This window comes from Eublepharis macularius, chromosome 12, assembly GCF_028583425.1.
Source record: "Eublepharis macularius isolate TG4126 chromosome 12, MPM_Emac_v1.0, whole genome shotgun sequence".
In the NCBI taxonomy this organism is placed as follows: domain Eukaryota; kingdom Metazoa; phylum Chordata; class Lepidosauria; order Squamata; family Eublepharidae; genus Eublepharis; species Eublepharis macularius.
Window position 1 is genome coordinate 3,274,513 of NC_072801.1, and position 24,753 is coordinate 3,299,265.

Sequence of the window (24,753 nt, forward strand, 5' to 3'; positions counted from 1 at the left end):
GCAGAAATGGAAAGTACAAGAAGTGCCAACTATTGAAGATTGGATCTACAAATTGCTGTATATGGCTGAAATGGACAAGATGACAAGAAAACTGAGAGATCTGGACTCAGGGCAGTTTAACACAGACTGGGAGAAGCTGAAACAATATTTGGAGAAGAAATGGGAGGTGGGAGGAAAACTGTGGCAGTTTGAGAACTACTGAAGTATAATAAAAGTACAAAAGAGAGGGGTGACTTTACCGGGGGAGGAAGAGAAATGTGAATTTATAAGCAGTTAGATTAATAGATTGATATATATATAGATATGTATAGGTTAACTGATAGAACATTGATAGAGAATAATTAATGACAAGGTTTAAACATGAGGATTGAGTAACTAACAATATTTTCTTTCTTTGATAAGATTTATATGCACCAAATTGAATGTACAGAAGAGTTAAATTGATTGATTATGCGAGGAGTTATATAGAATTACCATAAAAAGTTGAAATGAGTAATACATAGAGAACAAATCAAATTGTTTGATTTAAATGTGGGAAATTTTTATGGTTTATGATATATAGGTTAATATAGAAATATTCAAAACTGGAAAATGGGATAAATTGTTTATCTAAAGACGTATAACTTGGGTGTATAATAAGTAAAGGAGTTATAGATGTACTGCTTAATATAATGGAGAATGTATATCTGTTTTAGACAGAGGAACTTAATAGAAGTAAGGGAAAAGGGACAGAGGGTGGGAAAGCTGTTGGAAGTCAACAAAAGGGGGGGAAAGGGAGGGGGTTAGAAACGAAAAATTAGGGGAAAATTGATTGTAATGTAAAAATAAAAATGTTCTAACCCAATAAAAAAATTTTTTTTTTTAAAAAAAAAAAGAAAAGTACCGGGCCCTATTCTGGAAGCAGCTGGGAAAGATGCTAGCTTCCAGATAGCTCTAACGCGCTGCCTTTCTCAACCCAGATCGTAAAAGGGATCCTTACTCACAGTTTTAGCCAGTGTACGCGGCATGGTTCAAACATAAGCAAGATACATCTTTATTGGTCCAGATTTGTTGTAGACAAGCGGTAAATTCATTATGACTGTTGCATCCTTGAGGGAAAGGGTCCGAACAAAGGGGGGAAGAGGACCATAAAACTTTTTAACACCTTCACAGGAAGCCTACAATAAAACTTCTATATTGGAGGGGGGACTACAATTCCCATAAGTACCAATTGTTAAAGGGACAGTACATAGTTCTGACTACACAGATACTGAGGCTTTCTAAGCTGTGGTTACAGTACAGGCCCCAAACCGAGCCCTGCAGCACCCCACTGGACACCTCCCTCCAATCTGATGAAATGCCATTGACCACCACTCTTTGGGTGCAGTCCTCTAACCAGTTCCCTATCCACCGAACTGTCCTATAGTCCAGTCCACAGTATTCCAGTTTGCCCATCAGAATGTCATGGGGGACCTTATCAAAAGCTTTACTGAAATCCAGATAAATCACGTCAACAGAGTTCCCCCGATCCAGTAAGCTGGTCACTCAATCAACGAAGGAAACCAGGTTGGTCTGGCAAGATCTGTTAGGAACAAAGCCATGCTGACTTCCCCGGATCACTGAGCGGTCCTTCAGATGCTTACAGATTGAACCCTTTAAAATCTGTTCTAATATCTTCCCAGCAACAGAAGTCAGACTGACCGGCCGTAGTTTCCCGGGTCATCCTTCTTCCCTTTCTTAAAGATTGGGATAACATTCGCTCTTCTCCAATCTTGTGGCACATCCCCAGTCCTCCAGGAGGCCTTGAAGATGATGGACAGGGGTTCAGCAAGTTCTCTAGAAAGTTATATTGTTGAAGGCTTTCACGGCCGGAGTACGATGGTTGTTGTGGATTTTCTGGGCTGTATCGCCATGGCCTTGGCATTGTAGTTCCTGACGTTTTGCTAGCAGCTGTGGCTGGCATCTTCAGAGGTGTAGCACCAAAAGACAGAGATCTCTCAGTGTCACAGTGTGGAGAAGATGTTGGCAGGTAATTTATATCTACTCAGGAAGGTGGGTTTGGGCTGAGTCATCCTGTTAGAGTTTCCCAGGGTGTGGAATGCTAATGGAGGGAGGCTTCACTGTATCCTGAGGAGGTTCTTTTGCATATGGATTGGTGCTTGATATGCTAATCTTCTCTGCAGGGCTATTGTAGAATGTAGAGTATTTTGTTAGCCTGGTGTTTTTCAGGACTGGAAACCATGCTCTATTCATTCTTAAAGTCTCTTCTTTCCTGTTGAAATTGTGCTTATGCTTATGAATTTCAATGGCTTCCCTGTGCAATCTGACGAAGTAGTTGGAAGTGTTGTCCAGTATTTTAGTATCCTGGAATAGGATACTGTGTCCTGTTTGAGGCTATTAGGCTATGTTCAGCCACTGCTGATTTTTCCGGATGGCCAAGTCTGCAGTGTCTTTCATGTTCTTTTATTCTTGTCTGGATGCTACGCTATGTGGTCCTGATATAAACTGGTCCACAGCTGCAGGGTATGCGGTATACTCCTGCAGAGGTGAGGGGGTCTCTACTGTCTCTAGAAAGTTCTTTCAGCACTCTTGGGTACACCCCATCCGGCCCAGGGGATTTGTATTCATCCAGTGCTGCCAGATACCTCTCTACAACCTCTCTGTCAAATCAAAAGTTTTTAGCTAAGCATTAGGAAGAACTTCCTGACAGTTAGAGCAGTCCCTAAGTGGAACAGGCTTCCTCGGGCGGTGGTGGGCTCTCCTTCTTTGGAGGTTTTTAAAGCAGAGGCTAGATGGCCATCTGACAGCGATGCTGATTCTGTGAGCCTGGGCAGATCCTGAGGGGGATGGCAGAATAGGTTACATCAGTGCTAAGTTCTTGTTGCCCCTTCTTACATGCTCAGGGTAATGCCAATCGCCACCTTGGGGTCAGGTAGCAATTTCCCCCAGGGCTGTTTGGCTGGGAATCCATGAGGTGTATTGCCGTCTTCTGGGTATGGAGCAGGGGTCACTGGGGCAGTTGGGGGAGAGGGTAGTTGTGGATTTCCTGTATTATGCAGGGGGTTGGACTAGAAGACCCTAGAGATTCCTTCCAACCCTATGATTCTATGATCAGTGTTTAGTTCTCATGGGCCTTCTTACATGCCAAGGGTAAGGCCCATCACCTCCCTGGGGTCAGGTAGCCATTTTCCCCAGGCCAGTTTGGCTAGGGATCCTTTTGCCATCCTATGGGCATGGAGCAGGGGTTACTGAGGGTGGGGGGGGGAGTAGTTGTGAATTTCCTGAACTGTGCAGGAGGTTGGACTAGATGACCTTGGAGGTACCTTCCAGCTCTATGATTCTATGATTTCAAGAAGATTGGGTTTTCTTTCCTTGAAAGAGCAATTCAGTCCAAAAGTCTCACAAATGGTCTGCAGCACCTCGCCCGTTCCTTTCAGTGCTGATGACTCTTCTGGATTCTCAGCATGAGGGGGGGGGGATACTTCTGGCTCCCCATCCCTGAGTGTAATGATGTTCAGGTCAGCCTTTATTTGTCCATGTTCAATTGCAATACAGAATAGGGGAAGCTCATTGAAAAAAATACTGCAGCAAGTGCACAGGTTAGGTCAGGAAAAGAAGCTCATCAAGTCTACCACCAACTGTATCATGTTTCAGCCAAAGAAAACCAAAAATGCTTCAGGCCTGGTAAGTTATCTTAGGCCTGCGTAACCCTGGGGTGGAGAAGAAATAAGGCCTCCTCGTATGCTGAACTGGCTTAGAACAAGGATTTGAAACTTGCACAGGAAAATTTCCCAAGTGGACTGTACTGTTCCTCTGTAGGAGTCATTTTAGAATGTAGAAGGGAACCCAAGAGTCATCTAGACCAGCCCCCTTCACAATGCAGGAAATTCACCGCTCTCTCTCCTCCCCCACCTCCCTCAGTGACCCCTGCCCTACGCCTAGAGGAAAGCAAAAAAAACCTCCAGGAGACGTGGCCAATCTGGCCTGGAGGAAAATTCCTTCCTGAACCCCAAAGTGGTGATTGGCATTACTTTGAGTATGTAAGGGCTGCGAGAGCCTTCCGCCGGCTCATCCCTCTCCCTCTCCGTACATTCATATTGAGTCAGAGAATCCCATTGAATATGAATTTGTATAGATTTTTCTTGTGACCAGCAGTCTTTCTAAGCTTCTTCATAAATTGCCTAGGAACCCTAGTAAAATTATGTTCAGTATGAGGGAAATACATGTATTTATGAGCTTACATAAAAACCTTCACCCCTTTAATTAAAACGGATGTTTGCTAGGGCTGATTGTTAATTGCCTGGCATGTGGCTATCATCAAACTGATTGCTGTTTATTTATAACATGTTTCCCATCTTTGATTAAAAACTTATCAGAAGAGAGGCCGTCTTGTGGCAAATCCCTTCCCGCGATGCAAGTGACTTAAAACAATAATTACTGTTCCAACATGAGACAAAAATTCAGATGAAACTATTGGTTCATTGAAGGTAGGCTGTAAAATTTCCCTAACCCACCCCTCAATTAACCTTCCGGTTTTTCTTCTGCTTAGACGTTTGATCTTTCTTTAATTCCAGTCTTGGGTGGGGGTCGGTGGACTGATGAAACTAGTACAGGCATATGTATCATCAGGTTGTATCCTGTCTTGTCTGGAAATGGAAAACGGGACAGAATTCTCAAGCCTACCTTTCTTCGAAACAGCTGCTCTGCTTTCAGACATTCTGTTTATGAATCGCATAGGCCAGTGGCGAAGGATTTTGCACAAGAGATTCAGAAGTTTTCTTAACTTGGGGGTGGGGTAACATGGCAGTGATTCTGAGACTAAGGGTGCTTCCAGGACCACAGAGGAGCAACTGGAGATTCCTAGACATTCCACAGGTTTGTCTAAAAAAGCACCCCGTCTAAAAGGGCACCTGAAGGGAGACGGGGGTGGGGGGGGAGTGGAATTCCGATGCTAAAGAGGAGAAAGGTGAAAAAACTTCTCTGTCCTCAGCCTCATTAGTTAAGCCCAAATGTGAGGGAGGCGAATGTTTCCCTGTCCTCGGCTGTCTTGATTTTGTTTGCACTGCTATGTAAAGTGAGAATAAATGAAAAGATTCATCAGTAATGATGTCTTGCCTGCTCACCAGCATCTTTTGCAATGCACCTCCCTATCCACCAGCCCCATCACCGGAGCCAAGCTGCCTGTCCCTCCCAGAGGCTGGGCTCACCTCGGAGGTTGCAGCGTCGCACTCGGACGGCTCCGAAGGCTGTTGTGCCCCAGACACGGCCTGCGCGAACGTCTCCCATCCTAGCCTACCTCACAGGGCTGTTGTGAGAGGATGAAGTGGAGGCTTCGGCTCCCCCGGGGATAAACGAAGGCGGTGGAGGACACGAAGCCGTGCCGCCGCCGCCTGTGCCCGTTCCCCAGGGGGACGCCCCCCTCCTCTAACGGGCTTCCTCTGGAGTCGGCGCAGCGTTGCGCACGGGGCGGGCGGCGGGAGTCGCAGCCGCGCTCCCCGCCCCGGATGCCGCCCTTGCCGGGGGCAGCCCGAGGGAAGAGCGGCCGGCCCACGGGGCGGCGCCAGAGCGGCCGGGCAGGCGGCAGTGCCAGCGACCCGGGGCGGCGGGAGGCGAGGCGCGGCGAGGCGCGGCGAGAGGCGGCTCCGGCGGGCGGGCTGCAGGCGAGGCGGGATGCGGGCGGCGGCGGCGGCGGGCGCGGGCGGCGGGCGGCCGGCCGGGGCGCCCCATGGGATGTAGCCCCGGCGGGAGCCCGCGGGCGTCCCGGGGCGGGCTGCGGCGCCCGCCGGCCCGCGCGCCGCTGCTGCTGGGCATGCTGCTGCTGGGCACCTGCCTGCTGTACTGCCTCTCCGGGCCCTGCCCGCCCCTGGCGCTGGGGGGCGCCGCCGCGCCGGCCCCGCGCCCGCCGCCCCGCGCGCCGCCCGCCGAGGGCCTGCCGGTGGCCGACGGCTTCGGCAGCCGGCGCTTCCCGCAGGCCATCATCGTGGGCGTCAAGAAGGGGGGCACCCGCGCGCTGCTCGAGTTCCTGCGCGTCCACCCCGACGTGCGCGCCCTGGGCGCCGAGCCCCACTTCTTCGACCGCGGCTACGAGAAGGGCCTGCGCTGGTACAGGTGAGGCCGGGCGCGACGGAGGGCGCCGCGCTGCGCCGCGCCGGGGCTCTTTCGACGGCGGGCGAGGCCGGCCGGCGCGGGCGGCTTCGGGGGCCGGGCTGAGCCGCGCGCCTCGGTCTTCCTCCGGGGGCGGCCGCTTGCCTGCCCGCCGCTCCCCAGTGCCGCGGGCTCCTTCTGCCCCCCGAGGTCGTCCGGCGTTTCCTTTCCGGGCTCAGCTGCCCCCGCGCCCTTCTGCCTCCCGAGGGATTCGCTCCGAGGAACCAGCGGTCCGTCCCCGGTTCGGGACTGGCGAGGGCGGGTTCGCTTCGGAAACGTGCCTTTCCCCGTAATGAACCGGAGTTGGGTGGGTGGGAAAACTCTCTCCACAGTTAATCTGCATTCACCTATTTTTAATTTTGTGGGGTTTTGCCTGTTCACCTGGGGCGTTTGAGAGGGTGAGGGGTAGAAATTCAGGACAATCGAGATTTCTGCATTCATTTCCTATCTTTCTTCAGAGTTGTTGTTGCTCCTTTGCATGTTGTAGTTAGGATATATAAACCTATTGGCAGCATGGATTCTAAAAGACACAGGCTATTTCCAGAAGCTTACTGGTGTTGGTAATGTTTGAGTTGAAATCACACATTTAAGAACTTTGATATCGCATGTGCTTTAATCAGTGCTCGATCCCACCCCCCACCCCCATATTTGGGTCTGTTTTCCTGGGCTGTATTCTTATGAAATCGTTTATTTGCCCCTCGTTGCCAGTGGTATCGACTCGGAAGTTTCTTCTGAAGGCTACGCTTGATGCTTGCAGTCAGTGTATGGCCACAGGCGTAACTGCGCACCATGTAACTCCCTTTGCAAGCAGTTCTCTGGTTTTAAACCAAGCATGATCTTTATGTGTGTCTCCCGTCCACATTCCATCCCCTCCCCTTGTTGTTCTTTTATGAAACTTTCTATTATGGGATAAGATATGAAAGACACTCTTAACTTTCAGAGTTGAAAGCTGTCTTCGTTTGAAGTCCATGGCGAAGCTTTTGCAGACTTCAAAGGGGTCTAGATTTCACAAAGACAAGGTAACAAAAGCTGAGTGACTATTGAAAACTGTTTTTGAAAAAAAATCTCAAAGGCATTAATTCCAGTTCAGGTGGTGGTTCCTCAGTGCAGGGCTCTAATGGGCTGGAGAGGCTCATTTTGAACTCCATAAGCGTCATCTTCCTTTCTCGACATCAGTTCAGATTCCTTGTCCAGCTCTCAAATATTGTGTCTTTCAAAACTCTCAGGATGCTTGTCAAAAGTTGCATCCCTTTACTCGGAACAATTTTAAGATGTTACAACTGCATTAAAGTGTTGCGTCGTCGCTTGAATCCTTCTCTTGCTTGTTGCTCCTTAGAAAAATTGTAATGCTTTGTGTCTTTTAAAAACTTTTAAATGAAAACTACTATGCTGGTGTTTGGAATCCCAATGTAATAAAAACCGAATTTTCTTCCCATTTTGCTCTGAGCTAAATTAATCTTTTTGAAATCCAGAGATCTGGAAATGTGTTTCCTAATAAATCACGGCCGAAGGAGCAGCTCCCCCTTCCCCAAGCTGAATAAACTTCTGAAGGTTTAGGTATCTTTGGGTGGAGGAGGAAAAGTTGAGGTCCTATGATCTCTCATGACCTGTCTAAATGTCTTCCTAGAGAGGCCTCACTGTATACATCTAACAGTGGGCTTTAGTCCACAAAAGCCTGTGCTAGAATTAAAACACGCTGTTCTCGCAGGGGCTACCGAACTCTCATTTCCCTTTGCAGCCACAGACTAACAAGGTTGCCCCTCTAGAATGATATGAGTTCCATGCCGGAGTGAATCAAGTAGAATTCTCACACGACGCTTCTCCACTCCCGAGTCTTTCCCCCTCAAGTAGTTCATTCCCACTGTACAAAGCAGAGCGGTTGAGTTGGGGTGTCATGAAACAGCAGCTAACAGCAATCCCCCCTAGGGACACAACCCACTGCAAACTCTTCTTATGCAAGCCCCATTGACAGGAACGGCAAGATGCTTGACAGACCCTATGTTGAGAAAAGCCAAAGCAAGAGATGCTGCCTGCTTGTCCATATTGGAGGTCTTTGATTTCTTTGTCTAGTTCTTTGCTTGGGAAATTGTGAGGGAGTCCAGGTGGGGACAGGGAGGTTTTGGACAGAGAACACACAGTGTTGAAAGAAAAAGTCGTCTTGAGGGGCCTTCGCCACTTGTAGCTTGGCTCATAATTTTTTTTTTAATCTCGCACATGGTGCTTGCTTCATGAAATCTGCTGCTGCAGTGAAAACATGTTAGTCTAATTTGTCGGCCTTCAAAGGGCCACAGCTCTCTTATTTCTTTTAATGCTAACGCAGCTTCTTCTTAGTGGCTTCCTCAATGTGTCCTTAGCCATGCGTAGTGTTTCTTTGTACCCGCGGGGCTTCAAATGAGGCTGGTTGCTTTGCAGAGTAAGGTAAGCGTAGCAAAGGCAGGCCCTGTCCCAAAAGAGCTTGGGCCCTCCTGTCTGGCAGGGTGTAGAAGAAACAAGGGGAAGGGGAAGAGCAGGTTGGCAAGAATCCAGTGTGAGCCAACGGAGTTAAGGGGCACGTCCATGCGCTTCGTGTTCATTGAGGAGCTCACACAAGTGAGGGAGCTGATCGGGATGCGTGTGGGGGAATCACCGCGGTCTTGTCTTTAGGAGAGAACAATAGTCCTGCTTTATAGAGGGGATAACTTTTGTGGGGAGCAAGCGAGTTACCCAAGTCTACATACTGAGTTTGCTACGGAGAAGAGAAAAAAATATTGAAGGAAGGGGGATAAATCAGGAATCCTCAGGTTAAAAGTATTCTCTTTTTCTATTCCGGACGGCTTTGTGGCGGTTCCGTCTGAGTCAGGATAGGTTTTGTCTGTTGGAAAAGAAATAGTGATGGAGGCCTCTTTGCCTCATTACCTTGCAGGACTTTTTTACTTGTGTGTCACAGTTTTTGCTTCAGCTGTAGGGAAGGGGCTGAGATTCCAACATGTTGCAGGGCCTCTGCCTCACTCTGTGTGTGTGTGTGTGTGTGTTATGTGCCATCAAGTCGCCTCCAACCTATGGTGGCCCTGTGAATGAAAGACCTCCAAACTGTCCGATCGTTAACAGACTTGCTCAGATCTGGCTGGCCCTCCTGAAAGGAGACCTGGTTCCCTGCTGTTCCTCTCCTTCTCTGGACCTTTTGAAGACAATGTTTGTGCCAAGTTTTGCTGAGGGTCAAAGCAGGTTGGAAATGGAAGTTTAGAGCCAAGCTACAAGTGACGCCTGACACAGGTTGGACACTTGTCAGCTTCCCTCAAGTTTTGATGGGAAATGTAGGCATCCTGGTCTTGCAGCTGTAATGGAGAGCCAAGCTGTAAAGCCAGGACGCCTACATTTCCCATCAAAACGTGAGGGAAGCTGACAAGTGTCCAACCTGTGTAAGGCGTCACTTGTAGCTTGGCTCTCAGCTTCTGCCAACTTCCAACATCTATTAAAAGCTAGTAAATGTTAGGCTTCATTGCAAAAGTTTTAAAAGCATTATTCCAGTACACAAGATGATATCACACTGTAGCGTTTGTGAAAGTGTTTATCATCCCTCCAGAGTGCTTTAAGCTGCAGTCTAATGTGTGTTGATGTGCCTTGGGAACTTCGTGGATCTACTTGTGAGTAAAAAGGCATCCAATTGGGCTGTTATAGGATAAAATAACTGAAACCTTTTGCAAGATCTACAGGAGATGCAGTTGACTGTGAGAGTCCATTAGGAAAAGATCCCAAAGCCTCAGGTGGGCAATTCCTTTGTTATGACCAGCTAAATCATAGCACGGGGGGGGGGGGGGCGGGGGGCATGCTGAGCAAATTGCAGGAGCTTCAATAAGACATCTGAGAAGAAATTTTGCAAACCCTCCCGCCATGATAAGCGTTAATATCACATCCTAGTCATCTGTTCAAACCCTCATGTGTTGCTCAGGTTTATAAAAAAATGTTATTAATGCCATATGTGTGTAATAAAAGGTATCTAAATGTTCATGAGATGCTAAGGACACTTTATATTTTATTTAAATCCCCCTTTAAAGGACTACTTTGTTTAAAAAGTGTTTTAAAAAGATCAGTGGCAAATTTTGAACTAACCAACTTTATTGTAGCATAAGCTTTCGAGAAGCACAGCTTTCTTCATCACAGCTGTGGTTCTTGAAAGCTTATGCTACAACATAGTTAGTTAGTCTTAGTCATAAAGGTGCTACTGGACTCTTTACTATTTTTCATCTACAGACTAAACATGGCTGACTCCTCTGGAAATTTTGAACTGACACTGGCACTGCGGAGGACAAAAGAGAAACGGGGGGCTTGGCAAAAATGAAGTTTGAGTTGAATTTTTTTTTTTTTGAGATCACATTGCAATGAGACAGAAACAATCCAGGTTTTTTTGTGCATTTGTGTGCAAATGAACTCTTTAGGTGCCCTGGCTGGGAGAAGGTCTAACTAGTCTACTATTAAGCCTTCACGTTTTGACCAAATGGGTAAATGTCTGGAGCAGGTTTATGTCTGCTTTAGAAGTCCATGAATGTATCGAGCACATTCATCTTGGGATAAGGAAAATAAGGGGAAAAATGAAAAATTGAAAATGGCAGTTTTCTAGCATTTGAAATTCTTGTTAACTCCTCTCCCCCCCCCCCGTCTCTTTTGTAGCGAATTTTAACAGTGACTGTGATCTAGAGGTAAAGTTAGTCATTGTGAAACTTCATTGAAAATAATGCAAGAAGTTAGCTGTGTTGAACATAAAAAGGATTGCTTTCCGTGGGTGTGGAACCAGAGCCCATCCGAATTTTCTCAGAGGTTAATCCCACTTGTTTCACTGGGACTTACTCCCAAGTAAGCATGTACGGGATTGCAGAAGACTATAAATGCTTAAGAAATTATGTGGTCTTCTGGATTTGCAACTTCCTTGAATAGGAGTGCAGTCTTGGTAGGACCTACTTTTAACTGGCTCAAGGCCAGCAATTTTGTGTGTGTGGGGGGGTGTCAGCATCTGGGGTGGGGGCTATTAGTTTGAGGGTGGGTTTCACATGAACACTGATTTAATAACTTCCACTGCAGTTGTAAATATGCTGAAAATCAGGTGCCTTGTTAACTAAGTTTAAGTCACCTTGCTGTTGGGAGAAAAGTACTTTTTTTCAAATACCATTTTTAAAAGAAGTTTTATTGCAGTATTTTAAAGACATGTTTCTTTCATTTTTTAAAAAAATAACTAGAACATCATGACAGTAATTTATAATCTCATTCCTACGATTTGTATGTACCTGCAGTGGTTCAAAAACAAGTCTATTAAAAAAACTATTAGGTGAATGTAATGGCTTGCCTGCTTGTTATGACAACATTTAATTTAAAAAAAGCATGTAAGAAGTTGGCATCTTTATCTTACTTCATGATGGTGCTGTAATTAGGAAGAAAAAGTTTCTCTTTGGTGCAGTTTTTTGAATTTCAGGACTTTTTTCTTGGGATTCCTGAGCATCAAAGCAGGCTCCCCCCTTTTTTCCTTCAAATGTAGGGTCTGCAAAATAAGCAAGTGGGAGAGCTACATGGGTGAGTTGTCAGCAGTTGCATTCTTTCTGGCATAAAAGATGCAGCAGTTAAGTGCTTTCTAGGCTGCCATTTCTGGGAATAAGCCCACTTGAGCCCAGCATCTGTCTTCATGGATAGGGCTGGGATGTGAGTCTCGTGAAGCCTGTGCCATTGACTGTCCCATAGGAACCGATATCAGACACTGGCTGGAGCATGCCTTTTAGGCAGGGCTTTTTTCTGGGGAAAGAGGTGGTGGAACTCAGTGGGTTGCCCTCGGAGAAAATGGTCACATGGCTGGTGGCCCCGCCCCCTGATCTCCAGGCAGAGGGGAGTTGAGATTGCCCTCCGTGCCATGCGGCGCGGAGGGCAATCTCAACTCCCCTCTGTCTGGAGATCAGGGGGCGGGGCCACCAGCCATGTGACCATTTTCAAGAGGTTCCGGAACTCCGTTCCCCCGTGTTCCCCCTGAAAAAAAGCCCTGCTTTTAGGGATGTGCAGAAATCCAGTCCCATGCCTTTTAAAGAAAAATAAGATCTGTTAAACTTACTAAACTCCTGTTTGTTTTCCTTCCTCTCTCCTCGTTTTTAAATTTTTTTTGGCAGGAGATTGTATCTTAATTTGGGTGTATTTAGGATCGTTTATGGTTTGTAGGTGCCTGTGATATTTAAATTGGGGTGTGAGAGTATCTTGGGAGGAAAGAACACACTGTTGCTCCTAGGGATCTTTTCAAAGTAGCATCGACATTTTTTAAATACTTAAATAAGCCAAGAAACCCCAAATCATGCCCAAAGCTTTTAATTGCCAGCCTCCAACCCCCTGAGGCACATGTGGGGTTGTTGATCATCGTCAGTACACATTTAAGAGAGAGAGAAATATGTAAAGCCAGAAACGCCCTCTTTTGCAACCAAACCCTCTTTGTATTTTTCAGTGCCGTTCTAAAGCGCTGTAGGTACAATTGTAAAATGTCACAGGCTTCTCCTTCTGTGACTGGCATTTGGCATCCTTTGAATTAGGAGTTATTTCACTTTGCAAATATACAAAATCAACACAAGGAAGCATCCTTTTGTGGAGGTTGGTGTCGGGAGTGATTCATTTGTTTAAATAGCCTGCTCCTGGACTATTTTAATGACTTTTAAAAAATTATTATTGATTTTATGTTTTTGTGACTTTCAATGTATTTTTTAATGTTGTTAGCCGCCCTGCCCACCCCCCCCCCCCCGTCTGTCTCTAATTTTTCTGGGGCTAACCCTTTAAGTCCCCAAAACAAGGGCCAGGGAGAAGAGCAGCTCAGCCCTCCTTTCTAGAGGGTAAGCTGAATAACTTAATGGAGAGTCCGAGAATGAAGATATTGTCTCCCCTCTCCCCCACATAAAACAGCACCTAAACTTTGGGGGGCTGCTTTTCTAAGGTAGAGAGCAGAGGTGGGAGGTGAGGCTGCTCTGGAATCCATTTGTGTGAATGCAGGGTGTCTTAAAGACATTTTTATCAAAATCTGTGTTGTTTTTTGCATTGGCCTCATCAGATTTGGGAAGGGACCAAGGCTTGCAAATTGGCCCCTTAACCAGCCCCATGATCTTAGACACTGCATAGCTGTGGTGCTTAACCAGAAACTTTTCAATTTAGTTTTAGGTTCTAGAGATTTCACCAAGGTTCTGAAGTGGGTCAGGAAAAAATCAACCCTCCCAACTCAGCTTCTCAACCTGGTAATTGCAACACATCCCCGTGAGAAAAATGCAGCTAATTAGAAATGCAGCTAGTTAGAAAGGCCCATTGCAGAATGAGGCAGTCGGTGTGTCTTGCGTCTCCAAACCAGCTTGGAACAGTCAGTTTGTAGAGGAGCAAGTTTGAAATGGGAGCACAGCTGTGATGGTCTGGATGGGTCTTACTGACAGAGTCGTCGATGTACCAACTCGAAGCCTCCGGAAGAGCTCCAGTGGTGTTTGTTGCCCCCCCCCATTCTTGAACAATCCATAACTGAGAGTGTGGGGACACCTATGCAGTTCAAAGGGACCAAACAATCTTAGGATTTTTCAAAAATAACTCCTTAGTTAGTTTTATAGTTTGTCCTGGACATGCCACTGTCTGCTTTTCCTGAAGCCCCCTGATGTCAACACTCGCCATAATTTCTGATGCTCCTCATCAAAAGCAATTAGCAGAGGATCAAAGGCAAGGCTGGAAAAGGAAAAAACAAACCAGTCTCTTTTATATTAAACAATTATACTGCCTCACCTTTGAGCTTTGATTTGTGTGCTTGTGAATTAGGCCTAGGGATATTTTTCCTTGATTTGTTGGATGTGGAATAAGGCTGCTGCCATGGCTGAAGGTCATCTTAAACACCTACAGTGCTTGGCAGCTGAGAGCTGGGTGCGAGTTGTGGCAGAATATGACCACTTCGATTGACTTAAAAACAAACTGGGAGCCAGTGTAGTTGGTGTACGATACGCATCATGGTAAGCCCCTACCAACATATACTACCTGCTGTGTTCTGAACTAGGTGAAGCTTCCAAACAGTCTTTAAGGGAAACCCCATAAGGGTTGCACTGCAGTAGTCTAATCTGGATATTACCAAGGCATGGTACTCTTCTCCAGCCTGATTAAATCCTGTGAATCTTTGTCTATCTTACTGGGACAATGTGTACAGAATAGTTGGTTGGAACTCCCATTGGGTGGCAGGGATTTGGACAAGTGGCTTCAGAATTGCTGATACTTTGAGAAGAGTGGTATCTGTCATTGCTTTGCAGGGAGAAGAGTTGCATCTTGCATTCTTATAATCAGTAGGATAGATTCTGTTGGCAGTAGCCTGTGACCTTTCTTTTCATACCATTCAGGAGTTTTCTGACATGCTGCAGCTTCCTCTGTTACATCTTTATTTCCTTTAACATGTCTGAAATGTCTAACTCTCCTGCCTCATAACTAGACATGGGCACGAGTCAAAATACGAATCAAATTTCATGACCATCGGACCAATTCGTGTTTTGCGAAACGCGTTTTGTGGGGCTGCAGTTTTCATGAAATTCACGATTTTTTAGCTTGATTCATTCAATTCGTGAACGATTTGTGATGCCAGACAGGCTGGTGCTGATTCATTGGTTCCCTAAGCAACATAGGCCTGGAAAGTCTGCAGACCTTTTGTTGCCATTGGAAACCCCAATCTTAGCCCACATAACCTTGATAGGCAGCTCTCCTTGCCAACTGGAGAGCTTCCATTTTGCCCTATACAGCAAGGAGCAGGGGGGTTAATCCCCTAGGCAACTGAGGAGATGGGCCTTCTGTAGCCATGGGAACACCAATCTCATTCCTCCAAACCCTATTAGGCAGGTCTGTCTGCCAACCACAGACCTCCTGTTCTGCTCTATGTGAGCTTTCGCTATATAAGGCAGAGCTCTCAGCCTCGTGTTTTTCAGTCCCAGTAGACAGAGGGAGGAACTGTTGCTGGGATTGGAGTGAGAGAGAGAGTGGAATTGAGTTTTTGGCTGCTGCTGCTGCTGCTGCTGCTGCTGCTGCTGCTTTAAAAGAGACTGAAATACCTCTTATTTTCAGCTCTTGGCCTTGCTGGGAAGGTCTTTGGGAGACAGTGCCTTTTTTCCTCCTTCCCACCCCACCCTAGTCTCAGGCCTTTGCCTGGCTCTTTGGCCTAGCTTGACTGAGGCCTCCCTTATTTTTTCTTTGTTTGTCTTTGTTTCGTCTTAATTCTTTCTCTGCACTTTTGAGGGCTCAAACTTTTGTTGTTTCCTTTGGTTTTATTTTGTGTACCTCTCCCGCCTGGGCAAGTATCTGTGTGGTGGTTTTGGGACCCTCCCCCCAAGCCCAGTCTCTCTGGGTATGAAGGGGGCCACTGAAGTGCCCCAGGTTTTGACGAATCACAAAACTAATTGTATCGCGAAACAGGACAACTTCATGGAAGTTTGTGTTTTGTGATTCGTGGAATGGGACGAAATGTGAAATGCTCGTTTCATTTTTTTCCTGTTTCGTGCCCATCTCTACTAATAAGCGCAAGGGTGTGAATATCTTGAGCTTGGGCAAGTACAAAGATTTCTGTAGATTTCAAATTCTGAGCTACTACGTTGACCCTTTGAAATGAAATCACGTTCTTTTGGGAAGTTGTCTGGCTGCTCATTATCACAGTCATGAGCAATGTTCCCTCTAAGCTGTGCAGTGTTGTGAGCTAAAAATCTACTTTGTGAGCTGAAACAACGACTTTCATTAAAGTTTTGAGCTTGCCTCCTTTAAAAAAAAAATCAGTCAACAAACATACAAAACATAGAAACAAACTACAAGCTACTTTAATTTGTATTGTTTCTTGCTTAGAAGCAATAATTCAAGCAGTCATTCAGACATGGATTTTAAATATCAAACTACATTACTCTTCAGGTAAAGTTATTAATACTTCTCCTTCCCATCTATTTGATATACAAATATAAATATATCTGAGAACACATGCTAAGGTCTGCATCCCATCCTGGGCACATTAGCTTCTGTATTCCAACAAGATTGCAGCAGGTAGGTGGAGAGACTTACAATATAATCCTGTACAAAGTTACTCCAGTCTAAACTCATTGATTTCTAGCCTCTGTAGAATCCAAAAACAAAAACCATGTAATACATTTTGATTACAATCAAAACAAATTAACAATCAGAACCAGTTGTCCAAGACCATCTAGTCCCATTAGGTGAAAGGGCCACAAAAATCAGAATATACTTCTGTATAAAAATGGATATGTTCATGCTGATTACAAAAGGGCAGCTGTGTTAGTCTGTTGCTGTAAAATAAAGCAGACACCCAGTGGCACCTTAAAGCCGAGCACAAGTATTTCAAGATGAGCTTTTGTGAGTCAGTGGCGACTTCTTCAGATATGTACGGAAATCAACCTGAGAATCATTCTCACGTTTTCTTTTTCCACATGAATCTGCACTTGAAAGACTCATGACAGAATTCATCCTTGATCTTAATACCCACCCTGCCCAATCTGCCCCATAAGAAGGATTCTAAGTTTGATTTCCACATCTGAAGAAGTGAGCAGTGACTCACAAAAGCTCATACTGAAATAAAAATTAGTCTTTAAGGTGCCAATTGACTTTTGTTTTACATTCATGCTGACTGGCTTTCTTTTGGTTCAGGTGCGATTCTGACTTGGATTTCTCAGCTCAGGCAGTTAGCCATTACCCTATACAAGCACCTGAAAATCTGACACCATACAACATTTGGAACAATTGTGCTTTAGACAGTTACAAAATACATAAATGCAGTATCTCTCTATTCTTCTCCATGTCACAGAGAAAATGTGACTCATCTACCCCTTTCATTTTAGACAGAAGCTGAGGAATGGCAAACCCGGCGCCTTAGTAACCACTGGTTTTGGACAAAGTGAAAGAGGAGACTTTGTGGCACCAAAAAAGTTGCCGTTTGGTAGCTGTCTTGGTCTGCAATAGAACAGCAAGATCGGAGTCCAGTAGCACCTTAGAGACCAACAAGATTTTCATGGTATAAGCTTTTGAGAGTGAAAGTTCCCTTTTTCTTTGTATCCGAAGAAGAGAGCTTTGACTCTGAAAAGCTCATATCCTGAAAATCTTGTGGGTCTCTAAGGTGCCACTGGACTCAAACCTTGCAAAATCTCCGAGGCTTCCTGTTTAATTCTGCACCTACAGACTGTGAACAAGGAGGCCTTCCCTCGGCTTCTGCTGCAGGAGAGAAGACAAGTCAGGCACAGCTGCCCTTGGAGGCTCACTTTAGCTTCAGATCCAGATTTGGGGTGGAGGGCAAAGAAGGGCTGTGAGCCTGTGAGCCTGCAGAGAAGAAGGCGGCTTAAAAAAAGAAAACGAGAGAGCCAAGCCGGAGCCAGCCCCAAAGCGGCTGCACTAAAATAAACCCCCAACAGCGCGATCCTATGCAGAGTTACTCTGGTCTACGTCCATTGATTTCATTTTAGATGGAGATGCTCAGCTTGCCGAGACAGGGCAGCCAGATCCAGTTCTTGGCCGAGTCTGCATTGCAGGCTGTAAAAGCCACTTTGGAAGAGCCTTTGAAACGTCCAGCCAGCCTCTTTCAGCACCACAATGGTCTTCTCCTCCTCATATGGCCATCAGCGGGCATAATGAGCACCTGGCCCAGCTCTCCTCCCTCCTTCCCCTCCTCGTCCTCCTTCTTTCTGGCCTCCTATTGCACCAAGGCCAAGTTAAACGACACCTTCCCCATGGCAGCAGCTGAGGTGCCACCTCCTCTGCTCTCTGGGGCTGAGGGGATCCCAGCAGCAGGGTCAGGCTGGGCCCCATCGCTCAGCTCTGCTTTGTTCCCCAGCTAGAGAGCTGGTGGCAACTGGAATCGCTCTCTGGCTCCGACCTGAGGGCGAAGCCAGCCACAGCCAGGAAGGAAGGAGAGAAGCGGGACAAGGCTCCATCCCTGCTCCATCCCTATTGGGCCCACCTGCTGGTGCCGGCTGAGTGGGAGGGCGGGGCCACCTGAGAGTTAATACCTGTGAGCTACAGCTGAGAATCTGTGAGTGGGGGAGTCAGAATCCGTGAGCAATTGCTCACGTGCTCACGTTAGCGGGAACACTGGTCATGAGAAGGTTAAACTGTTTGATTATTTATGTGAGTGACATTAAAGGAAAGAGATGCTTCAAAACATGTAATTCATTTGACATCAAACATCTGCAGAGGCTAGCCTTTAGCGATGGCTAGCCTCTTTATAACAAACACATCAGCTTCTGAGAGCCAGCTTTGTTCTCAGTATTTGGCATGTCTTCAGTTTATGGAAACATGTCTTATTTCATTTTAGCTTTATAGCCCCTGTAATGCAACTGTCAGCTTTGTTTCAGAAGGCCCATATTTGCACGACAAATGAAATGAGAAAGCAGTCATTCCATCCAGTTGGCTCCAGGGTGGTAGAAACATTCAGTGTTGCCTGTTTCTTAGGGTGCTGCACTTGGGTGTGCATTGCTGTTCTGTCTTGACAAAGAGTTCTGTGTAATCCTGAAACCCAGTAGAAACTGTTTCTGTATCAACTTTTATTTTTTGATGTTCTTTCTGTAAAATTAGAAGTTTGAAGATGATTCGTTGATGTGAGTCCTGGGACAGTGCGTCTGCATAGGCCATGGAGCTGGACATCATTCCTTTCTTGAATCAGTTTCTAAAGTTAATCTGCCGATTTGCTAATGTATCAAGGTTTTCTTTGTGGCTGAATGCTGCTGGGGTTGGATCAGCACTCCCCATGGATCCAGAGATCTGCTGGGTTTTGTATTTCCGAAGGAAGACTCTTAACAATGTCTCTTCTTCAACTTGCCACATTTCTAACAGGATTTAGTTTGTAAAAAGTTTTCTCACTTACTGTTGTGACAGTGACACAGACCCTGTATACAGCTGCAAAAAATTGCTGTCCACAACCTCTGTCTAGTCTGGAAAATGGCCCCTGACCTCTACCTGGCTACTGTAATGCATTGTACATAGGTCTCCCCTCTAAGCTAACTCAGAGGTGCCAGTTGGAGCAGAACGCTGCAGCTCAGCTATTACTGGGAGTTAGGGGGAGCATAAATATTATTCCCATTCTGCAGTTACTCCACTGGCTGTCTATCAGTTACCAGGCTCAGTTCAAAGTATTGGCTATCACATACAAGGCTCTTCGTGGTCTGGGTCCAGCCTGTCAGTTGGACTACCTCTCTCCCTGTGTTCTGCCACAACAACTTCACTCCTCTGAACAGGGCCTTCTGCAGGTGCCACCTTGCACATGGGCAAAATCAACAGCTGCCCACACACGTGCATTCTCTTTGGTGGCCCCCATTTTATGGCATGGCTTACCTGATGTCAGGAAAGCTCCCACTCTCCTGGCTTTCCACAAACTATGCAAAACTGAATTATTCAAGAAGGCTTTTTTACTCAGAGAGAAGGGCTGTTATATAAGGAAGCTGTCTCAAGGAGATGCATCAGTAAAGGGACAAGGAGGGACTGGTTTTACTACTATTGCTATAAGAATGATCCTACTGGATAGTTCTACGTTGTTTAATATGTCAGTCTTAGAGCAGAACCACAAGTGACAAAAGGCACAGGTTGGACACTTGTCAGCTTCCCTCAAGTTTTGATGGGAAATGTAGGCAGCTTGGCAGAATGTTGGACAAGTGACAGTTGAAAAATCCATTGGACAGCAGTCAGAGAGTGAAGCTGCGAGACCAGGATGCCTACATTTCCCATCAAAACTTGAGGGAAGCAGACAAGTGTCCAATCTGTGCCTTTTGTCACTTGTGGTTCTGCTCTTAGAACTACTTATGCTGTATCAGCATTTCTTCAACTTTGTATTGGAATTCTGCTGGTTTTAAATCTTAGCAAATTTGCATTTATAGACCCTAATACATGTCTATTGAAATGTCTTTGAAATTGACTGTACTGACCCACATTGTGTAATCCACTTTGAGTCTGAGTGAGAAGGGCAGGCTATAAATAACATAAATAAATATATCTTAACATTGTGCTTTTGATCAGAATCTGTGGCTTTGCAATCAGATGTTGTTGAAGGGAATGTTCAGAGGTTCTTTTTATCCGTATCTATTACATTTTTATCCCAAAGAGTTCAGGGAGGCCTACAAGACTCCTTTTCCCATATGCTCCTTACAGCTGGAGGTGTTAAGCTGGAGGTGGGAGGCTGAGTGAGTGGCCCAAGGTCATACACCAAGCTTTGTGTGACTGGAGCAACTTGTATACCAGACTGGCCGTCACACCCACTGCTGAGGTCTGAACTGGCTGTGACTCTCCAGAAAAAAAGATTATGGGGTAGCTTGCTTTGCTGGCTACCACAGCCTGAAGAATAATTCTGTGTAAGTTTAAAGCTTACACATCACATTGTGAACCTTGGTTTGTTCCTGACAAAGGTGGTATATTTTTTTTTGAGTTGGCAAAAAATCCTGTTTTAATTTCCAAAAATTGGTGCCCCCCCAATCAGTGTTGACAGTATGACTGTGGTGAAAAACAGTGAATCTGTTTTCTCAGCGGCTCGGTTGATTTATCGTTATCATTAAAGCATTCGTCCTGCAGATGGAAAGCTGTTACTTAAATCTGTGTTTCAAGAGTCTGTGCCCCCCCACACTTTTAAAAATACAATAATTACATTTGCTCAGAGAAGGAAGTGGGTTACTTGGAGGAAGTTTGGTGAGGAAAGCTCAGAAGTTAATTGAAGAGCAGGCTTAAAAGCTTATTACTGACTTTTGTGGAGTGGGAGGGAATTTTTTTGCTGTATTAAATCTGAGTGGGGATTGAGAAGATGGCTAATGAAAGGCTTGCTTTAATGCCAGGACTTGAGCTCCTAAATGGCCTGTCTGCCTTTGGAGACCATCAGCACCTATCTGTGGTTTACTTTCTGGCAAAAACGGCAGCTGCTCTCCAAAGCCAAAACCGATACTCAGAAATCATCTTTGATGATTTATGCGTCTCTGCCTCTCTTTTAGAGTTTCAGGCTGCATCCGCACACCACTAGATATCGCACGATCATTGTGCTGCTGCAGTCGTCTGCCAGCTGAATGGGGAGTAAGTCAATACGTTTCAGACATATCAAAAGAAAAAGGGGCTCCCCCGTGACAAACCAAGGAAAGGAAGGGGAAACTCCTTACGGAGGGCAAAAATATTCTGAATTTTTTTTGTATTTTTATATATAAAGTGCTGAGTGCTCAAACCAGTGTAGTCACAATAATAAATACCATATTAGATACGATACCTCTATCATGAATAAATACAAACGTACAAGAACAATTAATATACAAAATTGATCCTGAGAAGAATGGTTACACACACGCAATCACAATGAACAAAGCACTACTGGGTACAGTGTCCCTGGCACTCAGGAGCTGCACCCCAAGGTCACAGACAGGCCACTCATTAGGGGCAAGTGGGGGGCGGGTTCTGTAATGGTTAACACGGGACTGCCCATTGGAAACTGTTGGAGAGACGGGGAGAACCATTGAATGCGATGGGAGCAACAAATACCTATTGACTTGCAGCAGCTCCATTGAAACACATTACCGCATCAAAAGGGTATGAGGAGAACGTGGGGTGGGCCTCACAAGCCATGCTCCGGTCTAGGGGTGACATCCCCCAGAGTGGAATGATGGCCCGCGGGAACAGAGAGCCTGCTCCGGGGGCCACCATCCCACTCCCCAGTGCAAGATTCCTGAAGTCCATCCCTGAGTGATTCCGCACACGTTGGATAATGCACTTCCAATCCTCTTTATAGATCATTTGGAACGGATTTTGTTGTGCGTGGAACAAAAAATCCACCTCAAACGATTGATAAAGTGCATTGAAAGTGCATTATCCAACGTGTGCGGAATCAGCCCCTGCCTCCGCAAAGAGCAAACAGGAGAGTCATTTAGTCTCACGGGGGAGGAACCCCTGAGATCCCAGGATGTTGCTCCGGATCTCCCCCCCCCCCCGCAACAATTCCGCTCTCCTCATGCAGAGGTCTTCTGTCTGGCTTATTAGACGCCAGGAGAGCTGTTGAAGAATGAGAATCCTCCATGGCACACACACCCATACACACACAGGCTACATTCCAAGTCTCACCCCGCTGCCTGCTGTGAATTTGAGATGGGGAAGGGAGAAGCTGGCTGGAGCCTCCAAGGTGTCACTGGACACCTGCTCCTTTGGGCAGTGGAGCCACGCAAAGGTACAGAGGCACCTGAAGCCTCTTCAGAGCCACTCCACCCATCCCAGCCCTGGTTCAGAGACTATTCGCTTTGAAGTGTGAAATGGCAGCCCGTTGGGGAAGTGGAGGGGGGGCTACTATCATGCACAGACAAGCAAACAGACAGGGAGGGAGTTGTTCAACACAGACTTTATTGGACTGCAAAAAGTGAATGGGAAGTCTGGAGGTGTGTCTTCCTCAGCCAGGAAGGGAACAGACTCTGTTCATGAAGCTGTTGGAGCCACAAGATCCATTCCCAGTGTTGCCCTCACAGGAGCGAGGTTGAGGTGTGGGCTGTCTGGAGGGCGGCTCCCTGGGCTGGCCTCGAATGGCAGTTGAGGAGGATCACCAGGGGCTGGGACAGCCATGTTCCTTGGCCTCCCAGACAGGTCACAGCCTACCAGGAAGGGAAGCAAATACATGTGTGGCAAGACGACCGGCCTTGTGCAAGCCCCAGCCTGGTCTGCAACGTCCTGGGAGGGTGAGCCAGTTTGGTGTAGTGGTTAAGAGCACGGGACTCTAATCTAGAGAGCGGGGATTGATTCCCCACTCCTCCACTTGAAGCCAGCTGGGGGACCTTGGGCGAGTCACAGTTCTTGAGCTCTCTCAGCCCCACCCACCTCACAGGGTGATTGTTGTGGGGTAATAATAACACTTTGTAACCCACTCTGAGTGGGCATTAAGTTGTCCTGAAGGGCGGTATATAAATCGAATGTTGTTGTTGTTATTCATGGCTGTAGGCAGCGTCAGCAGCAGCTCCATTGTGACAGGTACTGTCAGCAACCACATGATGCATGCCCCTCCAGCAAGATAGTACTCCTCATCTGCATCTGGATGGTCTGCTCCCGTGGCTGCTTGCAGCTCTGGTCCTGTGAGGGAGACAGTTGAGGGGCTGTGCAACCGCCATTGACAAGGAGTCACAAGTGTGAGCACCCAATCACCCCAACTTGTGACCCAGCTTTTTCCCCTGCCTGAGGGGAAGCCCAGCCGAGGGTGTTCGATCAAACGCCTGGCATGGGCTTCTGGAATCCCTTCACCCCATAACAGCTCCTTGGGTGTCTGCCTCCTTGGCAGGCATGGACTGGGGCTGCTCCCCCCTCCCTGGTGAGCCTCTTCCACGGAGGTGGGGCACCTATGAGGAGAAAGGGGGGAATGAGTGAGTTGGAGCAGCCGGCTTCCCAGCTCGTCCTTACCTTTTGGAACTCCCTCAGAGCAGAACCACAAGTGACAAAAGGCACAGATTGGACACTTGTCTGCTTCCCTCAAGTTTTGATGGGAAATGTAGGCATCCTGGTCTCGCAGCTTCGCTCTCTGACTGCCGTCCAATGGACTTTTCAACTGTCATTTGTCCAACATTCCGCCAAGCTGCCTACATTTCCCATCAAAACTTGAGGGAAGCAGACAAGTGTCCAATCTGTGCCTTTTGTCACTTGTGGTTCTGCTCTCAGTCTTCCCTGGGCTGGGACTCTGGAGTCGGATAACCTGTAAGGGAACTTGAGTGAGAGTAGTTAGTCAGATATCCAAGACCCGGCTCTCCTTTCCTGACTGAGTGTTCCGTGCTCCCCAGATTTCACAAAGTCCCCCTGATGCACTCTTGTCCCGCCACCTTGTGCACCTTCTCTCGGCTCATGCTCTCAGTCCCCCCAGCAGGGTGCTGTCAGGCAGGGCCTCTGGCTGCACTCCCACTTACCTGGGGCCATGGCTGCCCTGGCTGGAGGTTATGTAGGGTGTGCAGGGGACTGACTGGCTGCCAGGGAGGGGGCTCAGCTGCTGTGGAGGCGTGAGCGGATTGGTTCCCATGGTAGTTGACATCCTATGAGCTGCTTGGGTGGGGCTGGACGTTGGGGTGGCAAGCGAGTTTTTCCCAGACAGCCGGCGCCTCTGGACCATGCCACTGTTTTTGCGGCACAATTTTCCACTGCTGCAGTGGGTGTTCCCAGGCCTGGAGCGGCTTAGGGAGCCTACTACCTCATGACCCACCCCCAGACCACCTGGCACAAGTGCAGAGACTTACATTGCATTTGCACCCGCACCTGGCCACCGTATCCGGACACCGTTGGGAAGCTGCAGCAGAGCCGTGCTGCAGTTGGGTGCCGTTGTCGGTGGGGTGGTAGTGGTTAGGCTGGTATAAATTCAGGTTATGACAATATAACCCTTAGTCCACTCCCCCCCTCCCCCAGATTGAGCTGTTAGGATCCATGAGAGACACATGAGCAGTGGGGACATTCATGCAACTCTCTGTAGAGCACTGTTCACTAGGGAACACATTTCCGCTTCTTCCCAGAGAGCAGAGAGAGACTGGGCCGGGCAGCGTTTATTCCTCCGCCCTCCCCTGAATTTCCTTTTTGTTTGAATGACTTGTTGGTTCAGACTGACAAAATAGAAGTTGTAGAAGTGGAAGGCAGAGTGCAACATGCAGTGAAAAACTGGAATACATACACAATCCACCT

General features: G+C 47.0%; 1 protein-coding gene and 1 pseudogene across 1 annotated transcript in view; one reads left to right on the forward strand and one right to left on the reverse strand.

Moving 5' to 3' along the window:
• LOC129338474 (ATP-dependent DNA helicase DDX11-like) overlaps positions 1 to 5,265 on the reverse strand; it is a 75,312-nt pseudogene extending 70,047 nt beyond the window's left edge.
• A 408-nt stretch (positions 5,266 to 5,673) lies between these two features.
• Positions 5,674 to 24,753, forward strand: part of HS3ST6 (heparan sulfate-glucosamine 3-sulfotransferase 6) — a 94,512-nt gene continuing 75,432 nt past the window's right edge. The window contains exon 1 of the mRNA XM_054993464.1: positions 5,674 to 6,087. Coding sequence (XP_054849439.1) covers positions 5,705 to 6,087 — 383 coding nt within the window. The 5' untranslated portion in view covers positions 5,674 to 5,704. The remainder of the gene's footprint in view (positions 6,088 to 24,753) is intronic.